The sequence below is a fragment of the Eucyclogobius newberryi genome, unplaced genomic scaffold (assembly GCF_026437365.1).
Source record: "Eucyclogobius newberryi isolate DKJ021-1_F unplaced genomic scaffold, fEucNew1.0.hap1 SCAF_82, whole genome shotgun sequence".
NCBI lineage: Eukaryota > Metazoa > Chordata > Actinopteri > Gobiiformes > Gobiidae > Eucyclogobius > Eucyclogobius newberryi.
This window is the reverse complement of record NW_027316523.1, coordinates 347,501-364,783: the sequence shown is the minus strand read 5'-3', so window position 1 is coordinate 364,783 and position 17,283 is coordinate 347,501. Positions and strand designations below refer to the sequence as shown.

Below are 17,283 nucleotides of genomic sequence, written 5' to 3'. Positions count from 1 at the left end.
TCCCTCGTCCACAGCTGGACAATGCCCTGCATCTGTTCCTCTTCGCTTCTCTGCCCCGGACCATCAGCTCCCCACTTCGCCTGGACTCACCCATCCCCCCAGCACACAGTCCCCCTGCCAACCACTGACTGTCACAGCAGCACAGGTGAGGAGTGAGCTGAAGAGGATTAAAGTGAGGAAGGCAGCAGGACCTGATGGCATCAGCCCCAGGCTCCTTAAGTCCTGCGCCTGAACTGTGTGGAGTTATGGAGCATGTCTTCAACATGAGCCTGAAGCTGAGGCTGGTACCACAGGTCTGGATGACCTCCTGTCTGGTACCTGTGCCTAAGACACCGCGCGCCAAAGACCTCAACAGCTTCAGGCCGGTGGCTCTCACGTCCCACCTGATGAAGACACTGAAGCGGCTGGTCCTGGACCACCTCCGCTCCATCGTGAGCTCAGCCATGGACCCGCTGCAGTTTGCATATCGGCCTGGCATCGGAGTGGAGGACGCCGTCATCTCCTGCTGTACCGCTCTCTCCCTCACCTGGAAAAGCCTGGCAGCTCTGTGAGGATCCTGTTCTTCGATCTTTCCAGCGCCTTCAACACCATCAGCTCCTGAGGGACAAGCTGGAGACGGCTGGTGTAGAGTACGACCTGGCAGAGTGGATCCTAGACTACCTCACGGACCGACCCCAGTTTGTGAGAGCACGGGACTGTGTGTCTGACACTCGGACCTGCAGTGTGGGGGCGCCCCAGGGCACTGTCCTCGCGCCCTTTCTCTTCACCCTTTACACTGCAGACTTCAGACACGACACGTACAGTTGTGTCCTGCAGAAGTTCACGGGCGACGATGATGCGGAGTACAGGGGAATGGCGCAGGACTTTGTGGACTGGTGTCAGCGGAACCACCTCCTCATCAACGCGGGGAAGACCAAGGAGATGGTGGTGGACTTCCGCAGACGCCACCCCACTGCCCCCTCACCAGTGAACATCCAGGGACGGGACATTGAGAGAGTGGACTCACAAACTTCATCTGAACCACAAACTGGACTGGACTCATAACACAGACGCACTGTACAGGAAGAGCCAGAGTCAGCTCTACCTCCTGAGGAGACTCAGGTCTTTTGGAGTGACAGGGCCACTCCTGAAGACCTTCTCTGACTCTGTGGTGGCATCAGCTCCTGTAGGTGTGGCCTGCTGGAGCAGCAGCATCACAGAGAGGGAGAGGAAGAGGCTGGACAAAGTCATCAAGAAGTCCAGCTCCGTCCTGGGCTGCGCTCTGGACTCGGTGCAGGAGGTGGGGGACAGAAGGGTCCTGGCTAGATTCACATCTATGCTTGACCATGAGTCTCACCCCCTGCAGGACACTCTGTCCGCTCTGGAGAGCAGCTTCAGTGAGAGACTGAACCACCCTCGCTTTGTGAAGGAAAGGTTCCGTAGGTCTTTCCTTCCTGCTGCTGTCAGACTTTATAACAAAAACTGTTAGTCCTGAACACTCGCAATACTGACCTAACCTAATACTGATGTGCAATTCCGTCATATGTGCAATTACTGTTGTGATTCATGTGCAATTACTATGAAATTCATGTACAATCTATATGCCGTCGTGACACATATTCATGTGCAATTACTGTCGTCATCACATGCAATGGTATTTACGTATTTATTTGTTTATTTATTTGTCTATAGGAGTTTTTGTTTATAGGAGATCTTCTACTGAAAGTGTTTTTCAGACTTCCTATAAGTGATCTGTTCTTTTCTTCTGGATCTACCTCTGTATCTACCTGCGTTGCCTGTCCGTCTGTGAGAGTCAGATCCCTCGCTTCACCATGGACTCTTCCAGGTTTCTGCGCTTATCCCAAAGAGGTATGTCATTCCGGTATGTCATTCCGGTATGTCATTCCGGTATGTTTATTCCGGTATGTCATTCCGGTATGTCATTCCGGTATGTCATTCCGGTATGTCATTCTGGTATGTAATTCCGGTATGTCATTCCGGTATGTCATTCTGGTATGTAATTCCGGTATGTCATTCTGGTATGTAATTCCGGTATGTCATTCCGGTATGTCATTCCGGTATGTCATTCCGGTATGTCATTCCGGTATGTCATTCTGGTATGTCATTCCGGTATGCCATTCCGGTATGTCATTCTGGTATGTAATTCCGGTATGCCATTCCGGTATGTCATTCTGGTATGTCATTTGTCTGTGTGTCTCCAGTCTTTCAGGGCTGGGGTGATGCAGTGCTTGTTTTTGGTTTGGTTTTCATGTCTCCCTTTTATTTGTCACTTTGATTCTGTTCTTCTTATCTCTGCTGTGACTTGTGCATTTTGAGACTGTTGACTTAGTTCTTTGGTTTTCTTAGTTATAAACTGTGTGTCCATTCTGTTAATTTACCTTTACATTCCTGTTTATAATAAAATGTTTCCATCTTTTGTTACTTCCCCCTGCCCAAGCAGAGCCGGGTTGAAACAGGGGGGTTTAGGGAACAGGTAGTCAGTGTATTTGACAGTACCTCAGCGTGTAGAGGATCTTCCCGTTGTTCCAGATGCGCAGCAGCTGGTTGGGCATGGTGATCCAGTGGGAATCTGCAGTCTTGGAGTTCCTGAAGATGGTGTCGGGGAGCCAGATGAGCCCCACCATGTAACTGTTGAGAGTCAGGATCTTCATAGTGCTGTTGTAACTCAATCTGCTGTCTGTCCACGTCTGAGCGAAGATGATGTCGATCTGGTACTCCTGAGAGAGCAAGAACTATAAACACGACACCAATGCAAATGCAAAGGAACAATGGAGCAAGAACATTGCACCAAAGCAAATGATCTACAACACATTTTGTGATTCTCTTCTTAAATTGGGTTATTTGGCAAATAAGGTTGTCAAATGTATCAAAAATTAGATCAGTTGATACTAAAACTAAAATGAAAACCAGATACGAATTTGATCAGAACTACAGTAGTTTAAAACCACACAGTAAAACGAGGTGTTATTATTATTTATTTATTTCTATCATTCCATCTAATTGTATTTGTAAAGCCCTTTTCATACATAAAATGTACCACAAAGGACTTTAAGGTGCATTAAAATGATCCTAAATCCCAACCACCCCCCTAGAGACACATCATATGCCTCGTTTTAGCACAAGGCCGTGATGTCGTGAGTTTGAATCTGGCTCCCAGATTCAAACTGAACTTTCCTGTCCAATGAGGCCTATAGGCCAAACAAATCAATAAAAAACTAAAATATCTATACCATGACTTTTTTCATTTAAGGTTTAGAGAAGACAGTTGTAGAGTGAAATGGGGTGAGAGATGGCAGACATTCAGCAAACAGTTAAGGTTTGAGAATTGAACCCACCCTTGACCTCTGTACCACTGGCGAAGCGGCACGACAGCACATTCCTCACCCCTGTACGTATGACCCAGGGTCTGAATTAGCAGGAGGTGGGTTGGTTAAAACATTTTCTGAGGAATCCTCAATTACTCAAACATGCATGAATCAATCTAAAGTGTGAGTTAGTTCATTATGAGGAAACACTGTTTAAATTGAGGTAAAAGCTCTTTGTTGTTTTGGCTCTTCTGATTGAGCAGGGATTCCGTTCACATAAGTGGGAATGAGGGAAAATATAAAGATAAGATAAGATAAGATATTCCTTTATTGTCCCACATGGGGAAATTTCATTGGTGCAACGCAGGTAGATACAGAGGTAGATACAGAAGAACAGATCACTTATAGGAAGTCTGAAAAACACTTTCAGTAGAAGATCTCCTATAAATAAATAAATAAAAACTCCCATAGACAAATAAATAAATAAATAAATACCATTGCATGTAAAGTAGGTTAATTTGAGTAGTTCAAAGTTCTTTGGGCAGCTTGAAAACAGTTGTGTAGTCTGTAAGAAACGTATTTTCTATTGTACAATGTAAATGATTCAAGCTGAAGGAGGGGCACACTCAACACGTTTTACCACCTGGAAGTGTGAAGTGATCCTGGTCTGTATGACCTGTAGTAGTGACATGCTTTTCACACATGTAGGGAAGGGAGGGTCCGATTCAGCCATGACAGTAAGAGTTATGACCAGGTCAAGGCCTTTGCTCTTCTTCCTTGCATTACAAATTTACCACAGTTGTACAAATACAAATAATACAGAATCACATTAAAAATTGCTGCGAGAAAATAGCTGGAAGAATTTAAGATGAAAGCGTCAATGTGTTTACAATGAGAGGGTTTTCTGTAAAGCTTATGGATCCTCCTCATGTGTTCTCAGACTCTTCACCACAGGGGCTCATGCTGCTCTACAGTGGACCACTATTCTACACACGGCTATAGAATTACATTGAACTGCGACATTGATTGAAGGCATTACGGAAAACATAGCGTACATCCACAAAAGTGCTAAAAAAGGAGTATTTTTTATAGAGCCATATATTATTATTCTAATACAAATGTTTAAATGTAATTTGTTTGCAATTTAGTCAAATGACTTTCAGGTTGTAGTCACTGCCCTCTTGTATGGTCACCATGCATCTCAGAAAGCAGAACCACACTCTGTAGTCTGTCCTGGTCAGATAAGAAAGGGGGGATTTCTGCAAACTTTAGATGTAGATGTTTTCATATAACATGGAACCAAGTAAGTCTTTTGACAAATCAATAGACAAAATATTTAGTATTCGTTGGTATCACATTCATCAACGAGATAAACACATTTTATTCTAACCCCACTTGTGTTTTCAGTCAAACTATCTAATTTCAGTGCTGTGATTGGCTTTCATTCAAAAGATACATTCTCTTTTGAATATGACCCATGAATAAGACTTATTCATGGACTTAACAATATTAAAAGCCAAACTGTCCTCTCCATTGACTCCTGTGGACACTTAAGCAAAGCATACATTGTGCAAAAGTATCATGAGAAAGTATCTATGAAACATATGAGCTTTTGAATAAATAGTGTTTTACTGTAAACGATATACTTTATTTTCTAATTTTGCATGTCAGAACATTACCTACATTTACCTCTAGTTGAAAATGAGACTGCATTTAGAGTTGAACTTGCAAAACGTTATGTCCTAAATTAGAACTCTGTCTGAAGATGTAATTTTCCATTCATGAGTCTGATGAACATATTACACTACATATTATTTGCAGAGTCTCACTTAAATAAAATTAGAATGACCTTGAGAGAAACTGATAACTAAATTCAACAAAATTAACTCAATCAAGTCGAGATGTTTCAGACAGAACACTCATTTGTGGTTTTGTGTGACGTAGATGGGATTCATATCCAGCCTCTGTCCTTGTCTCCCCTTGATACAACTTTTAATGAAAACCTCCCACTACAGTCCCCTGAGAACACCGCATTTTAAACCCATGAAACACTGTAGTGGGCACATTTTTCCCTTGTTGGCAGCAATGTGTAATGTTGTAGTGTCCTTGATCATTTAACCCCACAGAAAGACTTCACCAGACCCAGCTATCAAACTCGGGACCTTGTTGCTGTGAGGCAGGAATGATAACCACTCTGTCAGCTGTGTGTGTGTAAGTGATAAGAGGGCGGCAGGCGCACATACTCTAATAGACAAAAGTCTGTGCAGATTGGAACGGTCCAAAAGTGTCTCCACTGTCTTTTAAGGGGCCGTTTAAGGGGACCCTGGGAGCCTGAAGCGGGCTCGCTTTTGGCTCCCGGAGCACCTTTGAGCAAAATGATTGGATAAGAGAGAAGACAGACTGAGGGGAAACAAGATGGCAAAAAGCTGATAGAAGCATAATCATTTCTCACCAAATCCCAGCTCTGTAAGAATAAAACTTGAGTTGAAAACTGAGTTCCAGGCGGTCAGTTTAAACTGGGCCACAGCCTCCGCAGCTCTGTTGTTGTATAAGCAGCATATGTCCCCTCCCGTTAGCCATAATGCCATGCTGTGTCCTCATTAGAACCAGTGCAGGTAAGTTTCCCCTTCAGGTGCAGAGCCGAAGCCCCGAGCAACGGCACCTCCGCCCCGCCTGCTGCGGCGGCTGTTTTAAATGCATATGAGATAAAGTGCCTCCTCAGCTTTTTCACTCTTTTTGGAACTAAAAATGAGGTGACGTTTCATTGGGAGTCTCTAAGATGTGAACATGACTGTGAAATGCAGTCATTGATAAGAATGAATGATAAGAATGATAAGTTAAGGGTTAATGCTTTCACTAGCTCCACATAAACACACCTTCCATATCTCTGCCTGTTGTAGGTGTTTGACAGAAGCAGTGGCCGATAGTGGCAGTGGGTTTCAGCTTCCTGTATACTGTAAGTGGGTCACGATAAAAAAAAGATGATATGTGATGTATTGCTACAGAAAATATCACAATAAAGGATCATTTTGAAACTACAGATGAACTGACACTATAACTCTACAGCAGAATCCCATCCCAAGTCAACCATATTGTTGTTATGATTAAAACATGTGAAATACTTACGACAAATAAATAGAAGAATGAAACACTAGTGTGGTTAGTGAGAATCATTAAAGAGTCCCAGATGTTCATTATATATGATATATTACCACACAATAAATAATGAGCTCCAAAAAAATTTGGCCACTACTACTACTACTAGCACTGCTTCTACCAATATTACTGCTACCACTGCTACAGCTACTACTACTATTACCACTACTACAGCTACTACTATTACCACTGCTACAGCTACTACTACTATTACCACTACTACAGCTACTACTACTATTACCACTACTACAGCTACTACTATTACCACTGCTACAGCTACTACTACTATTACCACTACTACAGCTACTACTACTATTACCACTACTACAGCTACTACTATTACCACTGCTACAGCTACTACTACTATTACCACTACTACAGCTACTACTACTATTACCACTACTACAGCTACTACTACTATTACCACTGCTACATCTACTACTACTATTACCACTACTACAGCTACTACTACTATTACCACTGCTACAGCTACTACTACTATTACCACTACTACAGCTACTACTACTATTACCACTGCTACAGCTACTACTACTATTACCACTACTACAGCTACTACTACTATTACCACTGCTACAGCTACTACTACTATTACCACTGCTACATCTACTACTACTATTACCACTACTACAGCTACTACTACTATTACCACTACTACAGCTACTACTACTATTACCACTGCTACATCTACTACTACTATTACCACTACTACAGCTACTACTATTACCACTGCTACAGCTACTACTACTATTACCACTACTACAGCTACTACTACTATTACCACTGCTACAGCTACTACTACTATTACCACTACTACAGCTACTACTATTACCACTGCTACAGCTACTACTACTATTACCACTACTACAGCTACTACTACTATTACCACTACTACAGCTACTACTACTATTACCACTGCTACATCTACTACTACTATTACCACTACTACAGCTACTACTACTATTACCACTGCTACAGCTACTACTACTATTACCACTACTACAGCTACTACTACTATTACCACTACTACAGCTACTACTACTATTACCACTGCTACAGCTACTACTACTATTACCACTACTACAGCTACTACTACTATTACCACTGCTACAGCTACTACTACTATTACCACTACTACTGCTACTACTACTATTACCACTACTACAGCTACTACTACTATTACCACTGCTACAACTAGTACTACTATTACCACTACTACAGCTACTACTATTACCACTACTACAGCTACTACTACTATTACTACTACTACAGCTACTACTACTATTACCACTACTACAGCTACTACTATTACCACTACTACAGCTACTACTACTATTACCACTACTACAGCTACTACTACTATTACCACTACTACAGCTACTACTATTACCACTACTACAGCTACTACTACTATTACCACTGCTACAGCTACTACTACTATTACCACTACTACGGCTACTACTACTATTACCACTACTACAGCTACTACTACTATTACCACTGCTACATCTACTACTACTATTACCACTACTACAGCTACTACTACTATTACCACTACTACAGCTACTACTACTATTACCACTACTACACCTACTACTACTATTACCACTACTACAGCTACTACTATTACCACTACTACAGCTACTACTACTATTACCACTACTACTACTACTACTATTACCACTACTACAGCTACTACTATTACCACTACTACAGCTACTACTACTATTACCACTACTACAGCTACTACTACTATTACCACTGCTACAGCTACTACTACTATTACCACTACTACAGCTACTACTACTATTACCACTGCTACAGCTACTACTACTATTACCACTACTACAGCTACTACTACTATTACCACTGCTACAACTAGTACTACTATTACCACTACTACAGCTACTACTATTACCACTACTACAGCTACTACTACTATTACTACTACTACAGCTACTACTACTATTACCACTACTACAGCTACTACTACTATTACCACTGCTACAACTAGTACTACTATTACCACTACTACAGCTACTACTATTACCACTACTACAGCTACTACTACTATTACTACTACTACAGCTACTACTACTATTACCACTACTACAGCTACTACTATTACCACTACTACAGCTACAACTACTATTACCACTACTACAGCTACTACTACTATTACCACTACTACAGCTACTACTACTATTACCACTGCTACAGCTACTACTACTATTACCACTACTACTGCTACTACTACTATTACCACTACTACAGCTACTACTATTACCACTACTACAGCTACTACTACTATTACTACTACTACAGCTACTACTACTATTACCACTGCTACAGCTACTACTACTATTACCACTACTACTGCTACTACTACTATTACCACTACTACAGCTACTACTACTATTACCACTACTACAGCTACTACTATTACCACTACTACAGCTATTACTACTACTACAGCTACTACTACTATTACCACTACTACAGCTACTACTATTACCACTACTACAGCTACTACTACTATTACCACTGCTACAGCTACTACTACTATTACCACTACTACAGCTACTACTATTACCACTACTACAGCTATTACTACTACTACAGCTACTACTACTATTACCACTACTACAGCTACTACTATTACCACTACTACAGCTACAACTACTATTACCACTGCTACAGCTACTACTACTACTATTACCACTACTACAGCTACTACTATTACCACTACTACAGCTACAACTACTATTACCACTGCTACAGCTACTACTACTACTATTACCACTACTACAGCTACTACTATTACCACTACTACAGCTACAACTACTATTACCACTACTACAGCTACTACTACTATTACCACTGCTACAGCTACTACTACTATTACCACTACTACAGCTACTACTATTACCACTGCTACAGCTACTACTATTACCACTACTACAGCTACTACTACTATTACCACTACTACAGCTACTACTACTATTACCACTACTACAGCTACTACTACTATTACCACTACTACAGCTACTACTATTACCACTGCTACAGCTACTACTACTATTACCACTACTACAGCTACTACTACTATTACCACTGCTACAGCTACTACTACTATTACCACTACTACAGCTACTACTACTATTACCACTGCTACAGCTACTACTACTATTACCACTACTACAGCTACTACTACTATTACCACTACTACAGCTACTACTACTATTACCACTGCTACATCTACTACTACTATTACCACTACTACAGCTACTACTACTATTACCACTGCTACAGCTACTACTACTATTACCACTACTACAGCTACTACTACTATTACCACTGCTACAGCTACTACTACTATTACCACTACTACAGCTACTACTACTATTACCACTGCTACAGCTACTACTACTATTACCACTGCTACATCTACTACTACTATTACCACTACTACAGCTACTACTACTATTACCACTACTACAGCTACTACTACTATTACCACTGCTACATCTACTACTACTATTACCACTACTACAGCTACTACTATTACCACCGCTACAGCTACTACTACTATTACCACTACTACAGCTACTACTACTATTACCACTGCTACAGCTACTACTACTATTACCACTACTACAGCTACTACTACTATTACCACTGCTACAGCTACTACTACTATTACCACTACTACAGCTACTACTACTATTACCACTACTACAGCTACTACTACTATTACCACTGCTACATCTACTACTACTATTACCACTACTACAGCTACTACTACTATTACCACTGCTACAGCTACTACTACTATTACCACTACTACAGCTACTACTACTATTACCACTACTACAGCTACTACTACTATTACCACTGCTACAGCTACTACTACTATTACCACTACTACAGCTACTACTACTATTACCACTGCTACAGCTACTACTACTATTACCACTACTACTGCTACTACTACTATTACCACTACTACAGCTACTACTACTATTACCACTACTACAGCTACTACTATTACCACTACTACAGCTATTACTACTACTACAGCTACTACTACTATTACCACTACTACAGCTACTACTATTACCACTACTACAGCTACTACTACTATTACCACTACTACAGCTACTACTATTACCACTACTACAGCTACTACTACTATTACCACTACTACAGCTACTACTACTATTACCACTACTACAACTACTACTACTATTACCACTACTACAGCTACTACTACTATTACCACTACTACAGCTACTACTACTATTACCACTGCTACAACTACTACTACTATTACCACTACTACACCTACTACTACTATTACCACTACTACAGCTACTACTACTATTACCACTGCTACATCTACTACTACTATTACCACTACTACAGCTACTACTACTATTACCACTACTACACCTACTACTACTATTACCACTACTACATCTACTACTATTACCACTACTACAGCTACTACTACTATTACCACTACTACTACTACTACTATTACCACTACTACAGCTACTACTATTACCACTACTACAGCTACTACTACTATTACCACTGCTACAGCTACTACTACTATTACCACTACTACAGCTACTACTACTATTACCACTACTACAGCTACTACTATTACCACTACTACAGCTATTACTACTATTACCACTACTACTACTACTACTATTACCACTACTACAGCTACTACTACTATTACCACTACTACAGCTACTACTACTATTACCACTGCTACAGCTACTACTACTATTACCACTACTACAGCTACTACTACTATTACCACTACTACAGCTACTACTACTATTACCACTGCTACAGCTACTACTACTATTACCACTACTACAGCTACTACTACTATTACCACTACTACAACTAGTACTACTATTACCACTGCTACAGCTACTACTACTATTACCACTGCTACAGCTACTACTACTATTACCACTACTACAGCTAGTACTACTATTACCACTACTACAGCTACTACTACTATTACCACTGCTACAGCTACTACTACTATTACCACTACTACAGCTACTACTACTATTACCACTACTACAGCTACTACTACTATTACCACTGCTACAGCTACTACTACTATTACCACTACTACAGCTACTACTACTATTACCACTACTACAGCTACTACTACTATTACCACTACTACAGCTACTACTACTATTACCACTACTACAGCTACTACTACTATTACCACTGCTACAGCTACTACTACTATTACCACTACTACAGCTACTACTACTATTACCACTACTACAGCTACTACTACTATTACCACTGCTACAGCTACTACTACTATTACCACTACTACAGCTACTACTACTATTACTACTACTACAGCTACTACTACTATTACCACTACTACAGCTACTACTATTACCACTACTACAGCTACTACTACTATTACCACTACTACAGCTACTACTACTATTACCACTACTACAGCTACTACTACTATTACCACTACTACAGCTACTACTACTATTACCACTACTACAGCTACTACTACTATTACCACTACTACAGCTACTACTACTATTACCACTACTACAGCTACTACTACTATTACCACTACTACAGCTACTACTACTATTACCACTACTACAGCTACTACTACTATTACCACTACTACAGCTACTACTACTATTACCACTACTACAGCTACTACTACTATTACCACTACTACAGCTACTACTACTATTACCACTGCTACAGCTACTACTACTATTACCACTGCTACAGCTACTACTACTATTACCACTGCTACAGCTACTACTACTATTACCACTGCTACAGCTACTACTACTATTACCACTACTACAGCTACTACTATTACCACTACTACAGCTACAACTACTATTACCACTGCTACAGCTACTACTACTATTACCACTACTACAGCTACTACTATTACCACTACTACAGCTACAACTACTATTACCACTGCTACAGCTACTACTACTACTATTACCACTACTACAGCTACTACTATTACCACTACTACAGCTACAACTACTATTACCACTACTACAGCTACTACTACTATTACCACTGCTACAGCTACTACTACTATTACCACTACTACAGCTACTACTATTACCACTGCTACAGCTACTACTATTACCACTACTACAGCTACTACTACTATTACCACTGCTACAGCTACTACTACTATTACCACTACTACAGCTACTACTACTATTACCACTGCTACAGCTACTACTACTATTACCACTGCTACAGCTACTACTACTATTACTACTGCTACAGCTACTACTACTATTACCACTACTACAGCTACTACTACTATTACCACTACTACAGCTACTACTACTATTACTACTACTACAGCTACTACTACTATTACCACTACTACAGCTACTACTACTATTACCACTACTACAGCTACTACTATTACCACTACTACAGCTACTACTACTATTACTACTACTACAGCTACTACTACTATTACCACTACTACAGCTACTACTATTACCACTACTACAGCTACTACTACTATTACCACTACTACAGCTACTACTACTATTACCACTACTACAGCTACTACTACTATTACCACTACTACAGCTACTACTACTATTACCACTACTACAGCTACTACTACTATTACCACTACTACAGCTACTACTACTATTACCACTACTACAGCTACTACTACTATTACCACTACTACAGCTACTACTACTATTACCACTACTACAGCTACTACTATTACCACTACTACAGCTACTACTACTATTACTACTACTACAGCTACTACTACTATTACCACTACTACAGCTACTACTATTACCACTACTACAGCTACTACTACTATTACCACTACTACAGCTACTACTACTATTACCACTACTACAGCTACTACTACTATTACCACTACTACAGCTACTACTACTATTACCACTACTACAGCTACTACTACTATTACCACTACTACAGCTACTACTACTATTACCACTACTACAGCTACTACTACTATTACCACTGCTACAGCTACTACTACTATTACCACTACTACAGCTACTACTATTACCACTGCTACAGCTACTACTACTATTACCACTACTACAGCTACTACTACTATTACCACTGCTACAGCTACTACTACTATTACCACTACTACAGCTACTACTACTATTACCACTACTACAGCTACTACTACTATTACCACTGCTACAGCTACTACTACTATTACCACTACTACAGCTACTACTACTATTACCACTACTACAGCTACTACTACTATTACCACTACTACAGCTACTACTACTATTACCACTACTACAGCTACTACTATTACCACTACTACAGCTACAACTACTATTACCACTACTACAGCTACTACTACTATTACCACTGCTACAGCTACTACTACTATTACCACTACTACAGCTACAACTACTATTACCACTGCTACAGCTACTACTATTACCACTACTACAGCTACTACTACTATTACCACTGCTACAGCTACTACTACTATTACCACTACTACAGCTACTACTACTATTACCACTGCTACAGCTACTACTACTATTACCACTGCTACAGCTACTACTACTATTACTACTGCTACAGCTACTACTACTATTACCACTACTACAGCTACTACTACTATTACCACTACTACAGCTACTACTACTATTACTACTACTACAGCTACTACTACTATTACCACTACTACAGCTACTACTACTATTACCACTACTACAGCTACTACTATTACCACTACTACAGCTACTACTACTATTACTACTACTACAGCTACTACTACTATTACCACTACTACAGCTACTACTATTACCACTACTACAGCTACTACTACTATTACCACTACTACAGCTACTACTACTATTACCACTACTACAGCTACTACTACTATTACCACTACTACAGCTACTACTACTATTACCACTACTACAGCTACTACTACTATTACCACTACTACAGCTACTACTACTATTACCACTACTACAGCTACTACTACTATTACTACTACTACAGCTACTACTACTATTACCACTACTACAGCTACTACTACTATTACCACTACTACAGCTACTACTACTATTACCACTACTACAGCTAATACTACTATTACCACTACTACAGCTACTACTACTATTACCACTACTACAGCTACTACTACTATTACCACTACTACAGCTACTACTACTATTACCACTACTACAGCTACTACTACTATTACCACTACTACAGCTACTACTACTATTACCACTACTACAGCTACTACTACTATTACCACTACTACAGCTACTACTACTATTACCACTGCTACAGCTACTACTACTATTACCACTGCTACAGCTACTACTACTATTACCACTGCTACAGCTACTACTACTATTACCACTACTACAGCTACTACTACTATTACCACTGCTACAGCTACTACTATTACCACTACTACAGCTACTACTACTATTACCACTGCTACAGCTACTACTACTATTACCACTACTACAGCTACTACTACTATTACCACTGCTACAGCTACTACTACTATTACCACTACTACAGCTACTACTACTATTACCACTACTACAGCTACTACTACTATTACCACTGCTACAGCTACTACTACTATTACCACTACTACAGCTACTACTACTATTATCACTACTACAGCTACTACTACTATTACCACTGCTACAGCTACTACTACTATTACCACTACTACAGCTACTACTACTATTACCACTACTATTACCACTACTACAGCTACTACTACTACTACTATTACCACTACTACAGCTACTACTACTATTACCACTGCTACAGCTACTACTACTATTACCACTACTACAGCTTCTACTACTATTACCACTGCTACAGCTACTACTACTATTACCACTACTACAGCTACTACTACTATTACCACTGCTACAGCTACTACTACTATTACCACTGCTACAGCTACTACTACTATTACCACTACTACAGCTACTACTACTATTACCACTGCTACAGCTACTACTACTATTACCACTACTACAGCTACTACTACTATTACCACTGCTACAGCTACTACTACTATTACAACTACTACAGCTACTACTACTATTACCACTGCTACAGCTACTACTACTATTACCACTACAACAGCTACTACTACTATTACCACTACTACAGCTAATACTACTATTACCACTACTACAGCTAATACTACTATTACCACTACTACAGCTAATACTACTATTACCACTACTACAGCTAATACTACTATTACCACTACTACAGCTACTACTACTATTACCACTACTACAGCTACTACTACTATTACCACTACTACAGCTAATACTACTATTACCACTACTACAGCTACTACTACTATTACCACTACTACAGCTACTACTACTATTACCACTACTACAGCTACTACTACTATTACCACTGCTACAGCTACTACTACTATTACCACTACTACAGCTACTACTACTATTACCACTACTACAGCTACTACTACTATTACCACTGCTACAGCTACTACTACTATTACCACTACTACAGCTACTACTACTATTACCACTGCTACAGCTACTACTACTATTACCACTACTACAGCTACTACTACTATTACCACTGCTACAGCTACTACTACTATTACCACTACTACAGCTACTACTACTATTACCACTGCTACAGCTACTACTACTATTACCACTACTACAGCTACTACTACTATTACCACTGCTACAGCTACTACTACTATTACCACTACTACAGCTACTACTACTATTACCACTACTATTACCACTACTACAGCTACTACTACTACTACTATTACCACTACTACAGCTACTACTACTATTACCACTGCTACAGCTACTACTACTATTACCACTACTACAGCTACTACTACTATTACCACTGCTACAGCTACTACTACTATTACCACTGCTACAGCTACTACTACTATTACCACTGCTACAGCTACTACTACTATTACCACTGCTACAGCTACTACTACTATTACAACTACTACAGCTACTACTACTATTACCACTGCTACAGCTACTACTACTATTACCACTACAACAGCTACTACTACTATTACCACTACTACAGCTAATACTACTATTACCACTACTACAGCTACTACTACTATTACCACTACTACAGCTACTACTACTATTACCACTACTACAGCTACTACTACTATTACCACTGCTACAGCTACTACTACTATTACCACTACTACAGCTACTACTACTATTACCACTGCTACAGCTACTACTACTATTACCACTGCTACAGCTACTACTACTATTACCACTACTACAGCTACTACTACTATTACCACTGCTACAGCTACTACTACTATTACCACTACTACAGCTACTACTACTATTACCACTACTACAGCTACTACTACTATTACCACTACTACAGCTACTACTACTATTACCACTGCTACAGCTACTACTACTATTACCACTACTACAGCTACTACTACTATTACCACTGCTACAGCTACTACTACTATTACCACTACTACAGCTACTACTACTATTACCACTGCTACAGCTACTACTACTATTACCTCTGCTACAGCTACTACTACTATTACCACTACTACAGCTACTACTACTATTACCACTGCTACAGCTACTACTACTATTACCACTGCTACAGCTACTACTACTATTACCACTACTACAGCTACTACTACTATTACCACTGCTACAGCTAC

The 17,283-nt window shown here is 40.0% G+C and overlaps 1 protein-coding gene across 1 annotated transcript in view; it reads right to left on the bottom strand.

Moving 5' to 3' along the window:
- Positions 1–17,283, bottom strand: part of gabrg3 (gamma-aminobutyric acid type A receptor subunit gamma3) — a 66,265-nt gene that overhangs the window by 20,740 nt on the left and 28,242 nt on the right. Inside the window, exon 4 of the mRNA XM_072437715.1 lies at positions 2,497–2,717. Coding sequence (XP_072293816.1) covers positions 2,497–2,717 — 221 coding nt within the window. The remainder of the gene's footprint in view (positions 1–2,496; positions 2,718–17,283) is intronic.